The sequence below is a fragment of the Typha latifolia genome, chromosome 14 (assembly GCF_019914945.1).
Source record: "Typha latifolia isolate L0001 chromosome 14, TyphaL0001v2, whole genome shotgun sequence".
Taxonomy (NCBI): Eukaryota; Viridiplantae; Streptophyta; class Magnoliopsida; order Poales; family Typhaceae; genus Typha; species Typha latifolia.
Genome location: NC_133099.1, coordinates 587815 through 613024, shown reverse-complemented (window position 1 = coordinate 613024; position 25210 = coordinate 587815). Strand labels below are relative to the sequence as shown.

The window sequence follows — 25210 nt, the reverse complement described above, 5'->3', positions numbered from 1 at the left end:
CAACAAAGAAGCTTTGTATGCTAATGTGAACAAAGAATAATGTTACAACAAAGAAGCTTCAGGCTTGCACCATTACACTACAATTATCTTGGATTGGCATTCACCTCGAGAAACAAAACCATTTGCAGGCCCTGCAATAATTTTTCATTTTTCTAATACAATTATTCCCTCTCTCTGTCTCTCTTTCTCTCTCAATGTATGTAGGTGGATCCACATAGAGGCTTAGTGATGGCCCATGCTCCATTGTTCATATAACGCAGTAATGAATAAATAGTGGCATATGGTTGTACAGGCGCAGGCAAACATGCCCTCCAAGAATGCATGTGTCAGCAATTAATGCTCCCATTCCATATGTTTGGATTAAATGCTTTGTGTGGCTTCGCCTATAACGTTCAAAGTGCTGGTGAGGTATACAAAGATAAAAAGTTGCATCTAAGAGGGCCCAATGAATCTTTCAATGTGCTTCTTAAACATATGTGTGAAATGTTAAAACAAAATTCCACCCATAAATGAGATATATATATATATATTTTTTTTATTTTTTTTTTATTTTAATTTTCCATTTCCAATTCATGACTCCTTGACAGAGTTAAGCCTCATAAAGATAGCAAGAAGGTTTGGGTAATCCAACTTGCCTTTTGTTTTACTTAATTTGCATAAATAGGATTTTTTTTGTTGATAAAAGTAAATAAGATATTGTTGGTATATCTGTCATAAGTCACTCAAATGCATTAGGTCACGTTGTTGTCTCCCAAGTGTCTTTTTTCTTCACCAAGATCATCTACTCTAACCACCAAATATTAACCCCAAACAACAATAAAGTAGAATTGAACTCATCACCTCCTTCATGTGCTAATAGACCTAATCACTAAAATACAATGGTGGTCTAGAGTTCAATCTCTATACTCTTAGGTGGCATTTAGATATTGTTTAATTCCTACTACTTCCATGTCTTGAACTTGAATAAAATAGCTTAAACCGAATTAGAAAATTATGGTGTTGTTTGTCAACCGGTAGTAGTGTCAATGATTGTACTTAATGTGACATGAAAAAAGTAGTAAATTTAAGAGATATTTTGTCAAATGACTGTAAAACTCTTTAATGGATGGATTATATTATGTGGAAGAGGAGAGGAGAGAGAAGAATATGTTTAAGTAGATTGCTCTAAACCCATTTTACCTTAAACTGGTGTTTCGATGGTTTATAAATAAACCTAAACCACATCCAAACAAATGACAGTAAGGAAAAGGAACAATACATCATTACTCAAAAGAAGCCTACGAACTATGGTGACAAATATAGGGAAATTTTTTGACGCAAGAAATAATTGCTCAGACTGAAAAGACATGAGCGTTTTTTTTTTGGTAATTAAGAACTTCAATAAAAAGGGCAAGGTGCCTCAAAAAATTACAATCTGCTGCTCCTCCTGTGCAGTGCTAGACAGGTAGCAATAAAATTTCCTTCTCCATGGGTGTGCTTAATTTTAACTTTCGTAAAGGAAAGAAAGAAGTGTAGTATATCCTTAATAAGGTCTTTTGTGGTCTAGTTGCCTGCTCCTTTGGCCAAAAATTGAGTGAGCTGTTCGGAGTCCGTTTTGATGATCAAGTAGTGGATGAGATTTTCGGCTTACTCCAAAGCCTCGTGCACGACCTAAGCTTCAGTAGTTAGCGCACTTTCACAGTTGCCAGGAGCCCCACCTGCCAAAAATTAAAAAAAAAATTCAGCATCAGCATCAGTATCAGCATCTTATAAAAGTCAACCTCCTCCTCCCTTATCGGTTGTCGGGTCATTAGATGTTACCGGTGCATCGGCATTAGATGATCACAAATGTGATGATTAATTAAAGAGTTGCATCCCTCTTAGACATGATACGTGCTATCCCAGGAGATATGGATTAAATATGGTGATAAATCTACTATCAAACTAAAAAAAGGGTGAGACGCCACATGGCATTCATGGGCGAAAGGATGGTTCAGCTACCTCTGATCCATTAAATCTACTTAAAAGAAATCTATATATAGTTACAGTCGCAATGGTCTTGACTATGGTGCTTTGAAAGCCCAATAGAACGGTAGTCATAGATCATTGTATGTCATTACCAGGTGATATTCCGGAATAGTTTTTATTCGTATTGTCATTGTGACGAGGGTGAAATCAGTATTTGTAAGATCAATCTTGAAAATTTATGGTTGTGAGTGATATTTAGTCGTATTATTTAAGAACCTATTTAGTTTTCTACTTTTTGTTTTTTTTATTATTTTTCTAACCATTAGAAACTTATTTTAATTTTTTGCTAGTCTTAAAAATTTTAGGATTTTTGTTGCCTTTTTCTTATTGAATAAGTCTTAAAAGAAACTAGAACCAAAACAACTGAATGGATTGCTTGAAAATGCATAGAGTTTTGTTTATTATGAGAACGAAGACTGAGTTTTTGGCTCATGTTTTTATGTCGGCATATTATTCGTATATTAATATTTTGACAACAGGTTTTTTACTATTCGAATAGATGCTGTCAGTAGAAAACTTTAAATTGCTTCTTTCCTAATTTGTGCTTTTGGAGAAAGTCGATATCATTAACTTTTGTTAGCTTTTATATACCAACTTCTATTATTCTGCTAATTATTGCTATAATTTGGCAGTGGATTCTTTGATCATATCGTGAAAAAAGTTGACTTGTTACCCAACTTTCGCAATTGTCAGAATCTAGTAGTTATAACATAAGCCTGTTTGATATTACAACAATACAACCATATTCAACACCTGTTTGTTATACATGTTAGAAAGAATGACTGATAAGGTATTGGGTCCCATGTTTGTTATATCATGCAGAGAACGAATATTACATGGTTTGAAGAAAAGCCTGGGGTGGAAATTGGTGGAGAAAGAAATAAGTCGAGAGAGGAAAAGACAACTGAGAAAAGATAAGAGTAAGATCATGTAAGGAGTGTTGTTAAGGTTTGGGGATATAGGAAGTTCACCCTTACAGAATTGAACAAAGAATTAAATAGAAGAGAAGAAAGAAACAGTTGATTAGCTCTAGATGTGAGCAGAGCCCATTGCTTAGCTAAACTGTTGCAAGAATTCAATCTGTTTTCAGTCCAGAGGATTATCACATAAAAATCAAGCTGGAAGGTAGTACGAAAAGACGGTTCTTTGATGATCAAGAAATCCAAAGAATCAAAGTGAAATGAAGCAAGTTCTAGAAGACATTTTATAGTTTAACTGGTCAATATTTAGATTTCAACCAAGAATCACATTTTAAAGTTGTCAGGAAGTAGAATTGCTCAGTAAGAGGCCTCATGATAATTCTTTTTTTCTAGTTTTACAATTTTGGATTTGGAGAATGAATTGATGAAAGAACTAAACATAAGAAAGATCTGAAAATAACAAGATTTAATGAACGGCCATACAGGATATAAATTGAGGTGTAAGATTGATCTGAAGGAATAATTTAGTAAGAAATATAGAAAAGAGTGCAATATGTGGAGCAAATGGTGATGGAATTAGAAAATTTTATAGAGAAGCACCTAATCAGAAGATATCAAAGAACATTTTAGCAGAAAAAAGAATCACATTATAGATTTGAGTAAGAAGAGGTAGTTGATCATTCTGAGTTAGAAAATCAGGTGAGAAGTAAGTGGAAAGAATATGAGAATAGTTAACATAGAAAAAATTACGAGAACTATGAATGGAACAACCACATCAAATAGAAAAGTTAAGAGAAAAATTAGAAATGGTTAATGTAATATTCTTTCTATTTAATGTCTGGGAAAGACATTAAATAGAAAGATAAATTCTGCCAAAAAAATAGGACAGAAAGTCTGCAGTGCTTAAGAAACATGGAAAAAGAAGGATACAGCAAACAGGATGAGGATTTTTCAACCAAAATAAAACTCAACCTGTATGACATGAGAACCAGGATCAGGAAAGGGCACCCAAGAATATTTTTTTTTTCAGGTGGTGTTTTGGGGATGAGTTCAGTTCTATGCTGTTGAATGAAATATGTAATAGGAGTTATACAGAGTCAAGATGCAGTATATGGTTGTATTGTAGTAATACCAGATTCTGACCTTTGCAATTATTATGTAACATATCCTATACTGTTACAATAATTCAGGTAACTAGTCAACTAAGTGATGATTCAGAGAATCCACTGCTAATTTATAGCAATAATTGACACAATAAAAGAAGTTGATAAATAAAGCTGACAAAAGTTTGGATTGCCCCAGTGGAAATAACCACCATACTGACTTCCTCCAAAAGCACAAATTAGACGCAATTGAAAGTTCCATACTACCAGAATTTATTCGAACACTAAAAAGAAACATTGTCAAGACAATAATATACGAATCCATGCTGATATAAAAACATGAGTCAAAGATTCGATCTCAATTCTCATAAGAAACAAAACTTTATGTATTTTTGAGCAGTTTCAACCATTTTGGTTCTAGTTTCTTTTGGACTTTTTCAATAAATAAAAAACAAGAAAATCCTAAAATTTTCAAACTAGCAACAAATTAAAAAAAGTTTCCAAAATTTAGAAAAATAATAGAGAAAACAACAAAAGTAGAAAAATAAAGAAGTTCTCGAGTAACACAACTGAACATCACTCACAACCATAAATTTCTAAGGTTGCTCATGCAAATACTGATGTTGCCCTTATCATCACCACAACACGAGTAAAACTAGTACCGAATAGCACTCAATAATGTCATACGAAGAAATATGACTACTCCTATTGAGCTTTCTGAGCACATAGTCAAAACCATTGCTAGCCCAATAACTATATGTAGACATCTCAAAAATAGATATTAAGGATCAATGGTAGTAGAACCATCATTTCTCCTATGTATGTCATGTGGCCTTTCTTACCCTCTTGTTTAGTTTGATAGTAGTTTATCACTATATTCAATCACTTCCCTTGGGATATGATAGCATCATACATAAGAGGGATACAACTCTTGAGTTAATCATCATATTTGTCATCATTTAATATCGGATGCACTTGTAACATTCGCGCTAGAGTAGCTTTTCCTTGCATGCCACAATTTTCGCATCCTACAGTAGGATATTGTCCGACCATTTATTATCCCTATTATCTAGAACTTTATTTGACAACATATATGATCAACGGGTGCAACAAACTATCATCATCAAGTACACGAACCAAATCGATAAGGCCATAATCTTTGTTGCCCCTTTAGTTTCTTTCTCTTAATCTCATAATGACAAAACACTAATTTATTAAGCTCTTATATCATGAGTTTATTTTGAGGCTTTCTATGGATCAACAAAGAAGTAGATTAACTTATTATACAGACTGGATCATATTGTTTGACTTAAGATCTTGTATGGTGTTTGAGTTTAAGATGGAAGTTCATCCAAGCCATGCTTAGTAACCACTGAGATATAAAATCACGACATTTCATCTTTCATATTTTAGAAAACAAAACACACACAAGAACAAATATGTTGGACCCTAAGGCTCTTTTCTTTTCAGCATGAAATCATTTCTTGTGCCCACATTTCCCCCGTCTACTTTCTACTAAAGTTATTAGGCTTCTTGTGAATGATGATTTAGCCTTTTCTTTTCGTTTTCTAAACTATCCTGTCACCTTTGGATTATCAGATATTAAATTGATTGAACTCCAATAATTTATTTGTTAGTACTACATATTATTGTATATATGCTTCTTCCATCTCCCCAGTCATATCATGCCTTTTCTTATCTATCGACTCCTCAATATCTTAACCATCGGTCATTCTGCTATCCATGCATCTTTTTTCCGTTGAAATCAGTTGTAACCATGTACCTTTTTGAATTAGCATTTCTTCACCTTTCTAGACTTTCTTGCCCACTAAAGAACTTTCCATTCTCCAATCTTCTTGGAATCTATAGCTGAATATTATTATATATCTTCACACTATGATTGCTCACTAATGGTTTCACTTCCAGCTTTCCAGTTCCTCTCTCCTGACTTAACCAACTCCTCATACTGATCACCCACCACTTTCTTTTCACATTATAGATTCCCTAGAATAATACCTCTTTTCTGATTCTTCTAGGATTGGGCTCTGATGCCTTCCCAGTAGCTGCTTCACTATACTCTTTTCAAGTTCCATTGGAACCTCTTGTCTAGAATTCATATTATATTACCACTCATTTACTCCAAATTCATTTTGTATCTTTTAGCTTTCACCTTAATAATTATTATATATATCAAGTACAACCATTTCATCAATAGCCACTTTCAGAACTCTAATAATTGATTACAAGTCACCTAAATGGTATGAAACTATGAATATTACTAACATATGCAAACAACACCATCCAAAATCACCATTGCCTTCTTCACAGCATCATCCACCACTTTAACATCATAAAATACAACTAAAAAGATTTTAACCATGATTCATCACATCATCTTACAAACCAAATCCATTTCCTACCAGCTTTAAATCAAGATTCAATTCAACCTTTAACCATTGGAAATACAACCTCTAACCAAATCCATTTCCTACCAGCTTCTTCCTCTTGAAAGTTTGGGATTTCATGACAACCTTGAAAGCTATGGAGTCAATACAATAAGAAGGATCTGATGAAGAAGATATAGAAGCTTTGAAGCCAATGTATGTTAAAGGCATGATGTAACTGAAGATATGGAAGAAGTGGAGTCAAATGTACAAGGTCCCATGGAATGAAGCATTTTGTGATCAACCAAGTCAATCTCTAGATACCCCAAAGGTGGTATGATCCGAAGGATAAGAAAAGGTTACCTCAGCACCCAAAGGAGAAGCCTATTAAAAACTGAACATAAGATGAATCTAAAACAGAGACTGTTTATCAAAGAAGCAATTGCAAGAGGTGCGAAGGTGGCCGGATGAATTGGTCTACAGAATATACATTGAGATGGAAGGTGGAATGTGCAGGGGAGAATGACTGGTATTAGGTTATGGAGAAGTGTTGATTCTATGGAGAAGAAGAAGAATTGGAAAAGGGTATACTTCAGTAGGCAGTAAGAAGCATCAAAAGAGCAGACTGTCCCGCTAGAAACAGAAAAATTATCAAGTTGTCAGGTTATTTACAGCAGGAAAAGGAAAACCCGAAGCTCTTAAATATGAGTTGGTCAAACAGGGATGAAGAAAGTGGCAAGCGAGAAATTTTGGAAATAGTACCAAAGAAAATATAAGCTGGTTATGGTTGAATAATATTAACAAGAACCACAACAAAGCGAAGAGCGAGATAAATAAAAAGAAATACCTAGTGCAGCAGTCATTCTGTTATGGCAGGAACCAAAAGATTTGAGAAATCATTGGAATGGAAAATGGGAGATGGGAGGATGTTTTAGTGGTGCTAGATGGTCTGCTGTAAGAATAGGAAAACAAAACAGTGACCATTTTGATTGAAAATATTGTTGAGTTGGAAATGGAACTAGAAATAGATGGAAAGATTCCTTCTGCTAATTATGAACTTCCAATGAGCATTTTGAATTGTCCGTGCCTTATTTCTTTATTCTATTAAATATTTCAATCCAATGTTATTGGAATCTCATCTTAATTACCAATGTGCACACCACGGAACTTCAAATGAAACTCACTCCATCTTTCAGCATATTCCTTTAACCCTTTGAACACAGAAATTAATACATTCATCAAATGCTGATCCTAACATTATGGTTTCAACCATAATATCTTAATCCAACCAATCCATTTCATGCTCTTATCTAGTACTCACCCGTCTCGCAGTTTTCACAAATTTACATCGAACAAAAGTTTCCATCCAATTATCTCATCATACTAAAATGATTCTGTATCTAAAATAATGCTTCATGAATCAACAAGAATTGGATCTAGGATCACACTTCCCGTACAAACCCTAACATCAATTACGTTCAACATTCAAAAATTAGATGAACTGACAGTGTTTCTATAAGGACAAACAAGATTCTTTCTGCTAATCATGAATTTCCAGTGGCCTATATGGATCTTACTTTCTCTATCTGTCAAATATATCAAACTGATATTATGGAGATCTAATTTTAAATACCATTGTTTAACCTCAAATGAACTCTAATTAATTCCAACTCATTCTAAAGCATTTTCCTTTATCCCTCAGGACACATAACTTTACGCCTTCATCAAAAATGCTGATCCTTCAGACTTCTCTGGAGGCCAAATAGAATTCCATCCATGTAGGGGCTCCAAACACAGTTTCATCTTTATCCTACCAATCCATGTCATGCCATCACTTATCGCTCATTTGCCATGGCACATTCTTTTTAGATTTGAAACCTTCGACTTGCAAAAAATGTGACTCATTTCTAGTTCAGCTCATTCATCATCGATTGCTCAATCATCTTGTAGTTTTCACAAATTTAATGTCCCACTCCAAAATAAATGATATTATTTTGGCCAGTTTGATACTTTTGCTCACAATTTCTTATTCTTCTATCTAGAATCAAGCTTTTGGGATCAATGAGAATTGGATTATAAAAAGGAAACTTGGTCTCAAACAAGGATAGTCCAAATCATAAACCGCTAAAACAGTTGCATTTCTATATGGAGAAATGCATATCTCAAGGCGATGTTATCGCAATCTCATTGTGAATGCCCCTCAAGGAAACTCTGATAAAGTCCAAGTTATCCTTTGATGTTTACCTTTACCCCTTTGAATGCAGAATCTTACACATTCATTAAATGCTTATCTTTCAGACTTCTCTTTAGCCCATTTTGGCACCCCAGTGGCCGCAAAGGCCATCCTCTTGATCTTTGGAACAATGATCTTAAATTATACACATTACATCTGAGAAACAATTTACTTGGCACTCTTGGATAGTCAACAAGCCCTTCTCCCGAGCCTTTGCAAATAAATTCCTATTCTCACCAACTAATCCTTCAATATCAGAAGGACAAATTTAATTCTTGTCACTGTTTCAGCATCAGATGAATAATCTGCTCCTTTTCTTTAACTTATTTACCCTCTTTATTAAATCCTCCATGTAACCACCACTTTTATTACCAAATCTCTAAACAGATCCCTTGGCTCATAAATTGTCAAGAAAATACACTACTATATAGTTGCATTATAGCATTAAGATAAATACTTTTACCCAGAAAATAAAAGAATCCCTCGAATTCACAACTCCCAGCATCCATTAAGAGAAACAAAAGCAGATATAATAAAGGAACTAAAACAGATCAAGAACTTGTCAAGGCATCAAGAATTGGGCCAAGAAATGGTCCCACGTCTTCTTATATCTTGACTCATACGAACAATTTTCTGATAAACTCTAAACAAAATGCAGACTCATATTTACACGAAAGTATCACCTTGACATTGCAATATAGCATCAAAATAGAAACTAAATCAATCAACAAAGAAAAGAATCCCCCTTCCAAGATAGAACCAACTCCTCCCTTGCAACTCCCAGCCAACTCCCAGACCCAGAATCCAAAACATACCATAGCACTTATTATATCGTAAGTTAACTTCAACACATGAGAGAATATCGTAAATCAACTCAATAAAAGAATAGAAAAAAATAACAGAATACCTCTTCCAAGATAGAGGTAATACCAACTCCTCCATTCAAAATTCAAATCCCAACCAACTCTAAGAACCCAAGATATGTCATATAAAGAAATTGATAAGTTATTTGGCATTCAACAATATAACGAGGAATCAATGCGTGTATTTTAAATTACCAAAGAAATATCATTAAAAACTCGAAAGAAATCAAGAACGGCCCAAGAAAAGGATTCACTTACATGTTGTTGATGAATCTTACCTGCCTTGTGGGATGAAAATGCGTTATCCAGACGGCGGCGTTAAGTCCACCGCTGCGCTCCCCAATTGAACTACTCGATCGAAGAAGATGTTTCGTCTCAAATACCTAAGAGAAGACGACGGTCTTGCGTACGACCTCAGCGACGGCAAGGGGAGGGAAGAGGCGGAGATCGCGTCGTCAATCCTCCACGAGACGAGACGACGATGGGGAAGAGAAGATTGTAAAGAAAGTGATGAGTTATTTGGCATTCAACAAGATTACGAGGAATTAGTGGGTGTACCTTAAATTACCTAAGAAATATTATAACAATCATAAAGAACTCGAAAGAAATCAAGAACGGACCAAGAAAAGGATTCACTTACATTATATTGACGAATCTTCCCCGCCTTACGTGATGGAGATGCGTTCTCCAGAAGACGGTGTTCAACTCCACGGCTGCGCTTTCCGATAGAACTACTCGATCCAAGAAAATGTTTCTTCCCGAAGAATTAAGAGAAGACGACGGTCTTGCGTACGACCTCGGCGACGGCGAGGCGAGGGAAGAGGCCAGGATCGCGACGTCGATCCGCCCCGAGACGAGACGACGATGGGGAAGAGGAATGGAGAGAGGGAGAGAGAGGGAGAGAGAGGGAGAGAGAGGAGAGAGAGAAGAATGCAAACTGTAAGGTCTCCTTCGTGAGACAAATCAAATATATAGCTGCGTTCCTCCGTGAGAAAAATCAAATATATACCTGAACGCAGTCGGTTGGTCCAATTCAAACTTTTTTTTTTTTAAAAAAAAAAAAGTTTTTTTATAGATTAAGTGCCTTGGTTACAAAAAAAATCGGAGCAACGGTGAGGGGACTGCCCCCGAATCCAGAAGTCCTCTATGTGTTAGCGAGCGAATCTGCACATCTATTGGCTTCTCTAAACACATGGATGATGATAAGCTTTTAATAAAAAAAAGGTATCCGCCACAACAGATTTTAGCAACCGTGGTGGCCGGTATATTTCACATAGTATATTTTTTGAGGATTATTTGAATCAGCCTTAATCCAAATATTGGTGAGTTGATGCCTTAAAAGAACTTTCCAGATAGCTATGGCCTATGTAGCAAGAGTTGATTGTGCCACTATGCTCGTAGTACTCGGAAGGATTGGCTCCCATTAGGATGGCGGACCACAAAACTTTTACCTGCCTGCTCAAGGGGTCCATTGAAGGATCTATCTGCTTAACCCATCCCGGAGGCGGGGGCTCCCAATGGATGAAGTGGCAAGCTTGCATAGGGTGGTCCGCAGGCGGTTCATTTTTAAAAAATAAACCGTGCTAAAAGGGAGAAAGTAGGAGAAGTGAGACTATTTTTAATATACTTAACAAACTTATTAGGAAAACCTATTTTGGTGATGGATCCGGTGACCACCTCCCACTTGATATGGTCATAGGCTTTACTTTTATCATAATAAATTTACCATCACTCCTAGGGAAATTAATAGAATGCGCAATTTTCTGAGCTATGACAATATTATCATGAATATGATGCTCGGCTACAAAAGCCCGTTTGCTCGAACCCACCAAGGACTTTAAGTGTGGTTTGATTCTATTTGCAAGAATTTTTTGCCAACGGCCTATAATTCACATTATATAGAGATATATGCCTAAAGTCGCAAAACTTTGCGACCCTCATCCTGCATCCTCAGCTATATTATATTTCAATTGTTACTTGTTTGATGTTTTCATTTATTGTAATTCGATCTATATTTAACCGAGTGTGGAGTTTGTTTTAAGGCTATCGCTTGAGTTTTTGATCAAATTAGCCTTGCTCCAAAACTTTTTTTTACTAGAATGTACCACCCTCAAACTTATTTACCAAATGTGGTATAATTTACTGTAGCCATAAAAAAAACGCTAAACTGATCAGCATTTTTTCCTTAGCAAAAATGTTGATTTGTTCATCGTTTTATGTATATAAATTCTTTTAACTTTTTATTTTAGCAATTTAAGAAAAAAATTATCTGGCAATAAAAATGTTGCACTGATCAGTGTTTTTATTAGGGCTACAGTAAATTAGATCCTATTTAATAAATAAGTTTGAGGGTAGTGCATTTTGGTAAAAAATAAGTCTATTTTAGTCAAAAACTCCATCACCGAACCTCTTATTTTCATTCTCATATATTAGTTCAGCGTTTTTGTTAGGGCTACTATGAATTAGAACTTATTTAATAATTGAGTTTGAGGGTAGTCCATTTCCGTAAAAAATTAAAAAAATGAGTATATTTTGGTTAAAAACTCGCATCGCCCTACCTCTGTTTTGATTCTCATATATCATGTTGTAACGGTTTGCTAGAAGCTTAATAAACTACAAGTCTAAGACTTTTCTTATCTTATTTTTCGAAATAATGGAATTCAACCCAAACCGAGATCAGATGAAATCGATTTAGAATAGCCTCGTCTCTCCACTCCCCCATCTATCTATATCCTTCTTCTCTCACAGACTCACACTAATTAAAACGCCGCCACCTTCCTCTCCCCGGCGCCGACGACACCTATCGTCCCCCTCCTAGGTGAGCTTCCTCTCCGTTTTCTTTTCTCTTAGTCTCTATCTCTCTTATCCCTCCGCTGGCGCTGTCCACCTCAACCCTCTTCCTCTCTCTTCCCTTACCTCTTCTCTCTCTCCCTCGCTTTTCTAGGGCTACAGTCCCCTATTATCACTCGCGGTGGCTGCACTACGGCACCGCACCGCCCCCCGGTTTCTCTCGCTTCCGTCCCTACCTCTGGTCTCTCTGCTCTCTCCACCTCTATCTTCTTTCTTCTATGTGCTTTTGATAGCGTTAGGAATTAAAAGCTCTATTTTTTTTTTAAAATTCTAGGTGTAAAGAACTGTTGTGGAAAGTAGTTATTTGTCAACCATTAGAAATTCATTGTTACAAAATCTCCTCAGGATCTTATCACTGCTTTGATACATCAACTATGCATTGCATTTCACACCCATCATCTGCAGCTATATTTTGGCAGAATAGGCATGTCATCATGAGGAGTTCTTTATATGGATTTTCAAGAACATCATGGAAAAGTGGCATTTGGCGTACTGGCATTAAAGTGCTTAATTTAGATTTCAGCTTGACACCCATCCGCGTTCAGTGCTTCTCTTCTCGGAGTGCACGCACTTCACGGTCTGCCAAGGTGAATCAGCAGCCACCAATGGATGAAGAAAGTGAAGCATTCTATGTTGTTCGAAAAGGGGATGTTATTGGAATCTACAAAAGTTTAACTGATTGCCAAGCTCAAGTTAGCTCTTCGGTAATACACACTATTTTAATTGACTCCCATTTTACCCTACTTCCAGTGAGTTCTTCATTTGAGTGTATATGTTTACCAGCATATGACTTGATCGAGAATTTTATATAAGATGCTTTCTTCATGAAACTTTGACATTTCAAGGATGACATGAATTGCGACCAGTCTTCTAAGTTCTAATTCTAATTTATCCTCATATAAGCACCTTCAACCATTTTTTTCATTATTACTAGCTATTGATATCCAAACATGCACAAATTTTTTACATATTGCTTACTTGTATTTGTTAATATTGATTGTTAAATTTGCTATATTGATGCATTTAACTGGATACTGGATGCTGTTGCTATTGGTGTGATAGCCAATTCAGTCAATAAAATATATGTATGTTGCACTTTCTTTCATGTTTCTATGGCATAATATACTTCTCATTATATTAGGTATGTGATCCTTCTGTCAGTGTGTACAAAGGTTACTCTTTACAGAAAGATACGGAGGAGTATCTTGCTTCCCGTGGGCTAAAAAATGCCTTATACTCCATTAATGCAGTGGATGTAAAAGAAGATTTGTTTGGGAACCTAGTGCCTTGTCCTTTTCAGGTAACATTATGAAACACCATTCATCTTGTATCCTTATATATCCTTAATTTGTATAGAGGTTTTCTTGGTATTTTTGACCATGAGCTCTTTTTTCCAAAATACATTTTCAAACTCTTTATTGTCTTATTTTCTTAAGTGGCTATGCACATGCGGCGCTCCATGTATTTGATGGTTTTCTGATCTTAACTCCCAATCTTATATCCTTTTGTAAAAAAAAAATCGCAATTTTATAGTTTTGGTTTAGTCCAGATATGCCTTTGATTTGTTTTCCTTTTATCTCTCACACTTTTTCATTCAATTACATTTTTCACTGCTATCTTACCCTAATAATGCGCAGATGTTATAGAGATCCCTCAACTTGGAAGTTTTGAATTTCAAATTCCTTTTAAAATATCTGATCATTTCTTTGCAATTTATTAGATTAGAGAAATTGCTGTTTTGGATATCTTTGTTATTTTTGTGCTCTTGTTTAGTTTGTTGATGTTTGTGTTTTTGCATTTCCCTTGTCCGAGGCAGTTGAAATCAGCAATGACTTTACGGGAGGATTAAATTTTTTTTTTCATTCAGTGGTGAGAATTTCTGGCATGCAACTCTGAATTGATCAATGGAACGATTAAGTTAAGGAGTTCATTTCACAAATTGCTGCTACTCTCTTTCTGTCTTTTGATCATTTCAAACAGAATAGTTGATCACTGAGAATGATTAAGAGAGATAAGTACTAGATTTATAGAAAGTTAAGGTTAACCTAGGATGTTAGTGTTACGTCATTATCATATGTTGGAGAAACTAAAAGGACATATTTGTGATATCGGTAAACTGTTTTACCTATTGTACTTGTTGTGTCAGTCTACAAGATGGTGTTAGGTCTGTCATCCTTGCTATTAGATGCCTCAAGAATGTTGTTTTATCACATGTCAATGAACTGAAAGGAGGATTTATAATTTTAGTGGTCCTAAATAGGTGGCTAAAGTGACGAATAACAGGACAATATTGCCCGCATCACTAGAGCTAATAAATGTGCAAATGCAGCCATATATTTGGCTAATTCAGAAATCATAGCATTTATAGTGAAGATTGATGAATAAAGCCCATGCAGTCCTAGGAGTAATTCATCTTGTCATGGGAGGCCTACATGGATGTCACAGAAGATAACATGACACTGCTTCTTATGGATGCAAATAAATAACTGCTACCTTTTATTTTTTTCTTTCTTTTTCTTCTTGTTGTACTTCTATTGACATTCTTATTATTATGTACTTAATTGGGCACTCATGAAGTTGACTTGATGCCATTATATTATTGTTAACTTGTAATTTTGTCTTAATAGAGAGTGAAAGTATTCAAATATTACTATGGCTTATTAAGAAAAGATTGATAATCTATACTTACCTCTTTTCTTTTGGAGAAGTGATGTTCATCCTTTTCTTCCAGCAACCAGATGGGCTTGCATTTTTAGTTGATCGGACTAGCAAAAAGACATCCACATTGAAGAGGTCACAGGACATGGTGAATAAATTGGTAATACCCAAAATCAAGTTTCTATCTCCAATTATTAGATTGCAATAAACTGTGGGATATTGTTTGAAGTCTCATTGTGAAGGTTAAGTCAATTGAATATTTTTTCTTATTGGGTGAATATGTGCCTGAAGTCAATTTAATTACATGCTTGCTTCATGTATATTGCTCCTTTGGCATTCAGAAATCTGTCTTTGACATGGGGCTTTGTCCTCTGAAAGGATTGTTGGAAATTGTTTGAAATTGCAATGTATTTGTTGCAAGCTCTTTAAAAGCATTTGGGATATATGTGTGTTGTGTCATGCAGGAAGCAGTTGGTTCTACTTCCACCGCAACTGAACAGTCACATAAGCATCTCAAACTTGGTTTTCCTATTGAGCAGCATCCAAAATCTTTTAACTATGTGAGTTACTGCATTATTAATGCTTCACGCTTAAGCCTGCTAATGCTTCAGCTTCATGCTTAAGCCATGTTACTCTGCTTTTCTCTTGTGCCTGGTAAAGCTTCTCTTCTTATATGGAGAGTTTCTTTCTTTACATGTTCTGTAAATTTTATCTAGTTAGCCACTTGCATCACTTATTTGATGCGCTTCAGAAAGTCATACCTGAAATTAAGTACAATTCATTTTGATAATTTCTTAGATCTTTCTAAAGTTGCTGATCTTGCTTGGTAAGTCCTTTGTAACCACGTCAAAAGATAAAATAAAACAAAATTAATAAATAAATAATAGAGGCTTTGATTCTCTTAGGATATTATTAGGTGTGCATCAATCCAGTCTTACCAAAAGGATTTCCATTAGTTTCCCATCATGTTTTTGCTCAGATGAATTGCTTCAAAGATTATCTGTATACTTCAAATTCATCCACATTTTGATATTTCAATATTCTTCTAAAATTTATCTTAAATTCTCTTTCACCAACCCTGAAGTGCATGAGAACTTTCTGGGTCTATGCAAAAGCCATATTACATCTGAATTTTCTTTCACGCATATGTAGTGAGTAGTGAGAAGGTCTTCCATGGTTTACTCCTTGTCAGATACTGATAACTTTGACCATCTCTTGATGTGGTTGTGGCTTCTAAGATTTCATAATTGTAGATTCTTAACCAAGGTTTTCCTGTAAACCACAATAAATTTCACTGTCCTTCCATGAGTGAGGCAATATAATGGCACCTGTATTCTGCAAGTTCTCTATCTCAGGCAATCGCATGCCGATTTTCGTTGTTGTTAAGGATGAAAATAGCAAACCAATCTTGTTACATTTACACAAATCCATTTTGTTCATTCCCTTTCCAAGGACATGTTGTATATCGATTGGTTTCACACTACATATTTGACTTTAACTTTAGCGATATTTGATTTGATGCAGCTGTATTACCATAATTTTTTCATGCATTTATATTCTACAATTCTGTGTGGTGGGAGATATAATTTGCATATAAATGACAGATGTCTTGTATTCTTGAGTTTGATGGTGCTTCAAAAGGAAATCCTGGAAAATCTGGTGCTGGAGCAGTACTTCGAGCTGAAGATGGAAGCGTGGTAGATACAGATTGATTTCTTTCTTTTGTTGTTATTTTTCCTTCTAGGTCAACTTTTCTTACCCTAACAATTTAGGTTTTCCCATGTCCTGTGAATGAAGATATCTCGAATCCGGGAAGGCTTGGGTGCTGTGACCAATAATGTTGCTGAATATCGAGCACTAATTCTAGGATTAAAATGTGCCCTAAGGAAAGGGTTTAGACAAATTCGTGTTCAGGGCGACTCTAAGCTTGTCTGTAATCAGGTACATGGCTCAATACTCTGTGCTATTATTATCTGTCATTTAGAACCAGCCTGACTTTTCTTTTTGTAACCAGAACTTGAACAGCTTCAACGTCAGAGATAACATATTACCAGTGCTGCCAAATTTGTTAATTATCTTAGGAGTTTTAAGCTCTTTAATCTTACCCTATGAAGTCGAAGTCTCACTGGGATAGATTAGCAATATATATATGTTGTTAAGTTACTATTTTTCTTGTGGTTTCTAACAAGAGAATTCTAAGGAAATTTTTTAATCCTATTATGCAATGGTCATAACTATTGTTAAGTACTTGGATTGCCACTTTATCAGATGAGAACTATGAGAGCAATTTGCTTTTCTTCTTTCCACAACTGATCCTTTGATGGGTCAACAGTGTGGGTATGGTCTTTGTCCATTTGTGTCATCTTGACAATCTGGTGCCATCGTCATGCTCCAGTTATATCATTCCTGTGTTCATGTAGTTTCAACTACTGTCTGCTCAAGAAAATTTATCATGATCCCTCTTCACCTTTCTGCAAAGTACACTAGCTGCTGCTGTTTTTCTAATATTTTATGTTAATGCTAATTGTGTACATTCTGAAAAATAGGTAGAAGATCTCTGGCGGACAAGGAACCAGAATATGGCAGACTTATGTTTAGAAGTTAAAGCACTAAGGGATATGTTTCTATCATTTGAGATAAACCACGTTAAAAGGGTAAAGAAGTTAAAGCGCTGAAGGATATCTTTTCTGATAAGATACTAAAGTCCATCATGTTCAGCTTGAGTATCATTTCCTTGATAACCTATTTTCTTGCTGACTTATCTCTATTGTTACTGCATTCTGCACTTACATTGTTATCTCTGATTACTTTGAAGGAGTTTAATGCTGATGCCGATGCTCAAGCAAACATCGGTGTTGAACTTCCAAGTATGATGCTGTGTTTATTTTGTTGCATATAGAGGTTCTATGTGATTGCAGTATATGATGTTTGTCTTTCTGCAGCTGGAGAAATTCAGGAGGAATCTGGTGAACCTTCTTCATTGTGATGCTTATAAGTAGCTCTCCCTGTATTGTCGCATGCTTCTTGGGCACTACAGGAGAGATGCTGAGATCTGAGACTCCATTTTCTATCTTGACTAAGGAATTACTGAAGAACATTGGATACTTGGATTCTTCAAAATCTATTATTGAAGTGATTCATATACAACTTACACCTCGGGGTGCTGCCGCAATTGGATATCTTCGAATTATCTTTTGTTCAATCGACTAACTTCCAGTACCAGTCTCTCCACAAAATAGGTAAAACTGTGGTTATGGGCATTTAGAGACAAGTTCGTCACACCTTCATCAAGGAGAAGGGAAATGCCTGCAGTTTCGCCCCAGAAATTTTTATACTGTGGCAGCAGTGGAATGTACGATGCTATTTATCAAACTTCTCTTATCCAAAACATTTGTTAATTTTGACATATTTTTATTAATAAGTTGAACATAGACCATTCTACTACTGTTGGTTCTCCAAACTGGCTTTACAGTTTAATCTTCGTGAAATAAGAGGAAAGAAAAGAAAAAAAAAAATGAAACAGAGACATCAAATGGTTGCACAGACGAATCAATTGGTGCTTGTTAAATGTAGGGGGATTTAGAAGGGTCAAATTTATAGCACACGAGAAAACTTATTCCTGGCCTTGCAACTTTGCAAGGCACGGTGCAATCTTTGTCTCCCTAGTAAACAACTAACAAATTAGACTATATCTGTTGCAGTTTAGAGATTCTCATGGATTTCATCAAAGCAACACCACTTAGAAACTCACTGTCACAACTATTATTACACCACAAGAAACAAACAAACAAACAGCGATGAATCTAAAGCACTTAAAAATACAAAGAAAACTCTCTTTCCGTTACCTATAAATTGAAGCTCCTCCCACACTTTGCCTCAACTCACCACAAACCTCATCAATTACCATGGCAACTGCTACTACTCCTCTCACTGCTTCATTCCTCATCCTACTGATCACTTCAAACCTCAACCTTTGCAGTTCCTTCCGTTCTTACTCCCTCCACGGCCAGTGCAAACCAAGTGGCTTTTTACGTGGCAAGTCCGGCCACTGCAACCGAGCGCACGACTCCGACTGCTGCAAAACCGGCAAGAAGTACCCGCAATTCCGATGCTCGCCGCCTCTCAACGGCGACACCCGGGCGACGATGACCATCAACAGCTTCGCGGAGGGCGGCGACGGCGGAGGCCGGTCGGAGTGCGACAACCAATGGCATAAAGATAGCGAGTTAGTAGTAGCACTTTCCACTGGGTGGTATGACAGTGGAAGTCGTTGTCTGAAAAATATTAGGATTAATGCGAATGGTAACTCGGTGTTGGCTAAGGTGGTTGACGAGTGCGACTCGGTTCATGGTTGCGATAAGGAACACGACTTCCAGCCGCCGTGCCCGAACAACATCGTCGACGCATCGCCGGCGGTTTGGAAGGCGTTGGGGATTCATGGTTCGGAGGTTGGTGACTATCAGATCACTTGGTCGGATGAGTGATTGTGTTTATAGTTTGAAATCAAAGTCAACTTGAAGTCAAAATAAGTCATGACTGCAAAAAGATAAAAAAGTATTTCTAAAGACTCATCATGAAGTCTATCAGTCTATGTATGTAAAAGGTCGTAACCTATAAGCATCAATTTGAATTAAATACAATGATATTTATCAAAAACACCTTGCCTTTTACATTTATTATTATTTACACCCTATCAAATTTTGCCATATTTTGTCGTTAAAATTGTCATAGTCTTGAAGAGTAAAACAAATTAGTAGATGTTGAGAGTGGGATTTGAACCCACGCCCTTTCGGACCAGAACCTTAATCTGGCGCCTTAGACCAACTCGGCCATCTCAACATTTGTTATATGTAGCAATTATCTTTATATAAAATCTAGGATTTCAATAGTTAATCATTCTCTACTAGATGGGACAAGTGCTGGAGATCGATTCATCCAGCAATCAATCAGGATACATTGTACGTACTTAAAAGTTGAGCCGTGACCTTGAGCAAATCACAGAAAAGGGAATATATTACGATTAGCCTCAAGTGCCAACTCTCTTCAACAAGAGCAGCATTTAGTTTAAAGTAATTATCAATTATTCGACGACGTATATGATTTGAAGTTTATACTAGATAGCTAAAAAGCTTAGCGGAATCTAAAGTGACTCTGTATTAAGAAATGATTGACCTTGTCCAAGCTCATCAATGATAAAAAAAAAAGGGCGACAAATATATTTCGGCATTACGTCGAATCCTCCACGTGACCGGAATACTTAATCACATGGGACACCGTACTTAATCCGGAGCCCACTAAGTAATGACGTGTCACACTACACAGCCCTTAAGCTCTCCCCTTCAATGAATTTCCCACAACCCTGCACGCATCGGCATTCGGCAATGTCAGAGAGTGGTTTTGCAGTAATTCCTACATCCGTCTCTGCAGAGGATCCCGTCCCTGTGGTCGATGAAGTCAGATGGGTCATCACCCACGTGGGGTGCGTACATGGCCACCTCATTCATTTTGCGAATAAAACCCTAATTATCCCGCTTAACGCCCTTAATCTCGACCCCATATCTCCACTGTCATCTTATGCTTCTCTGCTGTCTCCTTGGGTAGATTGATTAGATTCCCGAACAGAGATCTAACGCTGTCCTGTTCTTTGACCACCCCCTCAAGATTCCCATTAGTTGGAGAACATGCAGGTAATTAATAGTAGGTAGTGCTTCTTCACATGGTTTAAACAATGATTAGTTGCATGTTATCTCACGTTACAAATAACTCTATCGCCTCGTTGCTAGATCCTTCAGTGGCTACTCATATCACCATCGCAAGACACTCGCTGTACTGCGATTCATATTGCTCGTATGGAGATCATCTCTTTTTGTTTCCAGTGATGGTATATTAATGGAGTACTTTTGATGCTCAAAAGAAATATAGAAAGGAGGTAGAAGTGGAGGAGGAGAGAAGAAGATACAAGGTTGTGTTGAAGAGGGGGAAGAGCAGGAGATGGGTTGTATACTGAGGCAGTGCAGTTGAGTGAGTGTTGGTGGTGTCCGAGTTATACTGAGTTAAGAATGGGCCAGATTAAGGCCGAGTCGGGGAGCGTGGGATGCAAGGTTCTGCCCATCTGCGACGCCGTCGCGGCCGGATCCAACGGCAGAGAGAGCACCGACGGATGCGAGATCAAGGATGGGCCGAAGATCCAGCGGCGGAGAACGGTTCCGAGAATGAAGGAGCTGCTGAGATGGGCTGCGAAAGCCAAGGCTCAGAACATTGGAAGCAGAGGATGGAAGGTGAGCTATAAAAAAAGATTAGCAAATTTTAGAATCTACGCCCTAAGTTGTGCTCTTATTATCATTCAACCCCTATAATTTGTTTTCCTTGAAGTGTAAGTAATATGTAGGCCTCGAATGAAGAAATAGTAAAGACAGGATCTTAATAATAATAAAAGCAAAAAGTAGGGTGTAAATTATAAAATTATATAAAACTTAATAGCTTATTATGTATGCATTGTCTATATTAAGCTTTTTCACATTAATTATCTCTTATTCATGTGACTATTTTGTGAGTCCTGCCAGATAACCTGATCAGTTCCTTTTTCACTAACCTTCTTGTTACTGCTGTTGTTGAAGGTGTTGCACTTCAGAAGCAGGCAAGATCTGAAAGACCCAGTTGATGATCTGAGTTCCAAGTCCAGTAAGATTAGCTTCAGATGGGAGGTAGGCAGCTGCTCGTCGACGTCGTCGGTGTACTCCGGGTTGTCGATGAATTCGTCAGCCAGAACTGATCAAATCTGCACCAAGAACTTCTCCAAACTTTCAACTAGCTTACCAAGTTCAGAATGTTGTGTCAATGCATTGGATAGTCTCAAGGCTGAACAACATGTGAAAAAAGCACAGTGGATAACTACAGACTCTGACTGTAAGTCTTGTTTCATTGTTTTTGTTGCATTTTACTAGCTCGTTTCAGTTTAGTTAGAGAAAAAATATAAGCCATTACTGCCTTGTGAAACTTGCAGTTGTGGTACTGGAACTTTGAAAAAGAATCAGAAGGAATTGGAGAAATATTGAAACTGATAAACTTCAGGCTCAAATGGTGAAGAAGCATTTCAGCAACTCCAAGCTGGAGCTATCAAATTTGGAGGATTCCATAAGGCATCTAGCACAGCATATTCTGAATCTCATGTAAATGATTAAATCAGTCTTCTTGTAGGTTCATGTACTACTGATCTCATTACCTCTTTAAAAATAAGTAGAAGTGGCTGACTCATGATGCTGATTCACTTTCAAGAAATAAGTCAATAACAGAACATTTGTATTAAGTTTACAACCATGCGAGTGAAAGAAATTAATGCGCATCAAGTTCCAGATGCCTGTATTGAAGACAAAAAAGTTTGATGATTATTTCTTGATATCTAGAATTCCAATATGCAGCTATATCTATTTCTTACTTGCATACAAGAATCAAAAAAATTTCTTTGATACTCCCGCGGTAGAAACCATCATGATCGTTGGGAAATTCTGATACGAGATAAGATGGTGTTCTCGTCGAGGCAATGGAGAGCATCGATCATGTGCATTCGTAGCGAGGCCGGTCCTTTCGCCGTCTCCATTCCTAGCTCTCCTGCCAAACCAAAGATAGAGAGAGCGCAGGAAGTTGCTTCTAAAGCGTTTGATGGATCCACAGCAACAAAGGCAGCTATTAGGGCTGTGACTGCACATCCTGTTGCTGTGATCCTCTGCATCATGGGCACCCCATTGCTTGCACCCACCACCTTCTGTCCATCGGTGACGAAATCTACGGCTCCAGATACTGCAACTATGGCACCGCTGGATTGCGCTAACGACTTGGCAGCTTCGACGGCATCTGTTGATTCATGTGCACTGTCTGCTCCCTGCTCATGAATTTTATCCAAGGTTGCATAACAAACAGAAAAAGGACAAGAAAAAGGTTCGATGATCATTCTGAAAATAGTTTCTTGATCAGTAATTTTGGTAATAATTTCCACTTCAACAGCATCTGTTGATTCATGTGAACTGTTTGTTCCCTGCTCATGAATTATATCCAAGGTTGCATGACAAACAGAAAAAGGACTAGAAAAAAGTTCCATAATCATTCTGAAAATAGTTTCTTGATCAGTAATTTTCGAATTAATTTCCAATTATTGTCCGAAATTTAGTTCATCTTGGCCGTATTCTTTCTATATCTCAGACTTTGCATTGCTTTTGTGAACTAATTATTGTACAAAATTTATGGCATTTATCTGAAAACAATCAAACGAATATTAACCATAACAAAGGATCATATTAGACCCCATTTGCTCAAATGAACATTAATCTTGTTAACAAGGTTGTTATAACCTTCTTTCACCACCCAAACTTTAGCAAGATAATCTTATTTCAAGTACAAACCTCTCTTCACAGTTACTTCACATTTTTTCTTTTTCCTATCCCGAATAAGCTTCGACAAACTTAGTATCAGTTACTCCTCGACGATAAAACTTCCACCTTGAATAAGAGCAGTGATTTGGCTAAGGCTTGTCGCCCTCTATCTCCTCTCTTCTTCTCTCGACCGTCGGCACAACTCCCCCCACCTCCAATTGAGCAAACTTCTTCCGTTGATAAGGTTCTCGATCAGTTTTTAACCCCCTTCTTCCCTTCTTAATTTCCTCCTCAATTTCTATTCCCTACTCTCACATCAACTTCTGCATTAATCCAGCCATTAAGGACAGCAAGCAAGCAATTCGAACTAAATAGATTAAGTTCGCACCTTGATCCCACGTGTCTGTCTCTCCTACCTTTGTTCAACCTTTGTTCAACCTTTGTTCACTGATTCGAAGATATATTCAGATCTACTAATCCAAATCTCAATATACTGAATTCATTAGCTACAACATATTAAAATTTCACATCATTCCAACTGCTCGATTCATCAAAAAATTTCTTGAAAATTTTATATTTGTTACGAATTCTCACTCGAGGTGATCGTAAATTCACTTCTTAAAAGGGAACGAGTTTCTCAGGGATTGTGATGTGTCCTCACCCTACTTTGGCAAGAAAAAATGAGAGCGCGAGGATCGTTTGACTTCAACCAATAAACTTACGGCCTCAAACACCTAAAAAGGAGTAAAAGGACAGAAAAGCCCTGAAAAGATCTCACCTTGGCATCCCGAATCCGGCAAGCAGAGGAGAGCGCGAGGATCTCGGAAGCGTTCCCCCGTATCACCGTGGGTCGCAACTCCACCAGCCCAAGGCACGTCCCCATCCGCCACTCGGACGCCGACACGGCCACGGGGTCGAGAACCCACGGGCGCCTTGCTCGCTCGGCGGCGGCCGCCGCGGCGCGCATGGAGGGGATCCAGGATTCGGCGAGCGTGCCCACGTTGACGCACAAGGAGTCGACGTTAGGGGTGAAGTCGTCAATCTCCTGGATTGCGTGAACCATAGCCGGCGATGCACCCGCGGCCAGGAGAACGTTCGCCGCTAAGTCCATGGAGACGAGGTTCGTGATGCACTGGACTAGTGGAGCTCGGCGACGAACCATAGAGAGGAGTTCCCATGCTCTCTTAGCCCACGATGCGGCCGCCGTCGCCGTCGTCTCGGATTCTTCGTCCATGATTAGAGTTTGGCAGGGGAGTTAGTGGTTAAAGATTATAGTGGGCTTGGGCCTGGATCGCGTTTAGTTTGGCCTCTCCTAAAGATGTTTTCATTTCGCACCCTATATTGTTGTATATTGTATGTTACATCCTGTCATTTTTTACTATTTCGTAATTCAACCCTAACTGTAATAGATAGATAATGTAAGGAGTGAAATGAAAAAAATCTCTTGATGGTATTGATAAATTTCTGGCTTTAAATTATGCTACGTTGCTGAATCAGACTTACAAGCTAAATTCTATTAAGCTAATACTCCAAACTAGTAGAACTTAAAACCTGCATCAACATGCTCAGACTAAACTATTTAGTCGAGCAAAGTTTAATCTGCTTGCATTTTTACAACAAAGAATCAATTTTCCAACTTGGGGTGGCAACACCAACCTTATATGTAACTACGTGCTACAGAGAGTTGGTGGATGAAGTAGTAGTAGTTATAGATAAGGATGATATCTCCACGAAACCTGAGGGGAGTCTGGCAACAACTCTAGTGTACTCTATTGTTCGTTAAAAACCACATTTTATAACAAATTGGTCTACAACATTAAGCTGTT

General features: G+C 37.3%; 4 protein-coding genes, 1 long non-coding RNA gene and 1 other non-coding gene across 13 annotated transcripts; 3 read left to right on the top strand and 3 right to left on the bottom strand.

Annotated features, from left to right (window-relative positions):
* Positions 1–1173: 1173 nt before the first annotated feature.
* On the bottom strand, positions 1174–10626 carry LOC140800630 (uncharacterized). 2 transcript variants are annotated; one of them, XR_012111288.1, is made up of 3 exons: positions 10151–10493; positions 9789–10078; positions 1174–1697 (listed from the first exon to the last, which is right to left on the bottom strand). It is a non-coding gene; the product is annotated as an uncharacterized lncRNA (long non-coding RNA). The 2 variants fall into 2 exon arrangements; XR_012111287.1 differs by having other exon boundaries at positions 9789–10626.
* A 1521-nt stretch (positions 10627–12147) lies between these two features.
* LOC140801454 (uncharacterized) lies at positions 12148–18462 on the top strand. Of its 7 annotated transcripts, XM_073156585.1 has the most exons (11): positions 12149–12328; positions 12455–12541; positions 12785–13064; positions 13502–13660; positions 15092–15178; positions 15483–15578; positions 16623–16715; positions 16816–16959; positions 17565–17672; positions 17834–17885; positions 17961–18462. In XM_073156585.1, exons 3-11 carry the CDS (start codon positions 12795–12797, stop codon positions 18002–18004), a joined length of 1053 nt encoding a protein of 350 aa, XP_073012686.1. In that variant the 5' UTR covers positions 12149–12328; positions 12455–12541; positions 12785–12794; the 3' UTR covers positions 18005–18462. The 7 variants fall into 7 exon arrangements, with proteins under 7 accessions (XP_073012687.1, XP_073012686.1, XP_073012685.1 ...); XM_073156584.1 differs by lacking the exon at positions 12455–12541; XM_073156583.1 differs by lacking the exon at positions 12455–12541 and having other exon boundaries at positions 12780–13064.
* Positions 18463–18923: 461 nt separating this feature from the next.
* On the top strand, positions 18924–19502 carry LOC140801090 (putative ripening-related protein 1). Its single transcript, XM_073156092.1, has one exon. The coding sequence runs from the start codon at positions 18924–18926 to the stop codon at positions 19500–19502; it is 579 nt and encodes a 192-aa protein (XP_073012193.1).
* Positions 19503–19776: 274 nt separating this feature from the next.
* TRNAL-AAG (transfer RNA leucine (anticodon AAG)) lies at positions 19777–19857 on the bottom strand. Its single transcript has one exon. It is a non-coding gene; the product is annotated as a tRNA-Leu (tRNA).
* A 704-nt stretch (positions 19858–20561) lies between these two features.
* Positions 20562–22418, top strand: LOC140801267 (uncharacterized). The gene is made up of 4 exons (XM_073156288.1): positions 20562–20705; positions 20802–21296; positions 21636–21924; positions 22022–22418. Exons 2-4 carry the CDS (start codon positions 21078–21080, stop codon positions 22039–22041), a joined length of 528 nt encoding a protein of 175 aa, XP_073012389.1. The 5' UTR covers positions 20562–20705; positions 20802–21077; the 3' UTR covers positions 22042–22418.
* On the bottom strand, positions 22287–24661 carry LOC140801266 (hydroxyethylthiazole kinase). The gene is made up of 2 exons (XM_073156286.1): positions 24163–24661; positions 22287–22897 (listed from the first exon to the last, which is right to left on the bottom strand). Exons 1-2 carry the CDS (start codon positions 24616–24618, stop codon positions 22505–22507), a joined length of 849 nt encoding a protein of 282 aa, XP_073012387.1. The 5' UTR covers positions 24619–24661; the 3' UTR covers positions 22287–22504.
* Positions 24662–25210: the final 549 nt, after the last annotated feature.

Bases quoted from the DNA above. Each gene is read 5' to 3' on its own strand.
- LOC140801454 (XM_073156580.1), top strand. From the start codon at position 12,735: ATGCATTGCATTTCACACCCATCATCTGCAGCTATATTTTGGCAGAAT. The intron at 16,716-16,815 runs GTAGATACAGAT...CTGTGAATGAAG, and splicing joins GAGCTGAAGATGGAAGCGTG to ATATCTCGAATCCGGGAAGG. The intron at 17,886-17,960 runs GTATGATGCTGT...GTCTTTCTGCAG, and splicing joins CATCGGTGTTGAACTTCCAA to CTGGAGAAATTCAGGAGGAA.
- LOC140801090 (XM_073156092.1), top strand. From the start codon at position 18,924: ATGGCAACTGCTACTACTCCTCTCACTGCTTCATTCCTCATCCTACTG.
- LOC140801267 (XM_073156288.1), top strand. From the start codon at position 21,078: ATGGGCCAGATTAAGGCCGAGTCGGGGAGCGTGGGATGCAAGGTTCTG. The intron at 21,297-21,635 runs GTGAGCTATAAA...CTGTTGTTGAAG, and splicing joins TTGGAAGCAGAGGATGGAAG to GTGTTGCACTTCAGAAGCAG. The intron at 21,925-22,021 runs GTAAGTCTTGTT...TGAAACTTGCAG, and splicing joins GATAACTACAGACTCTGACT to TTGTGGTACTGGAACTTTGA.
- LOC140801266 (XM_073156286.1), bottom strand. From the start codon at position 24,618: ATGGACGAAGAATCCGAGACGACGGCGACGGCGGCCGCATCGTGGGCT. The intron at 22,898-24,162 runs GTGAGATCTTTT...ATTCATGAGCAG, and splicing joins GCCGGATTCGGGATGCCAAG to GGAGCAGACAGTGCACATGA.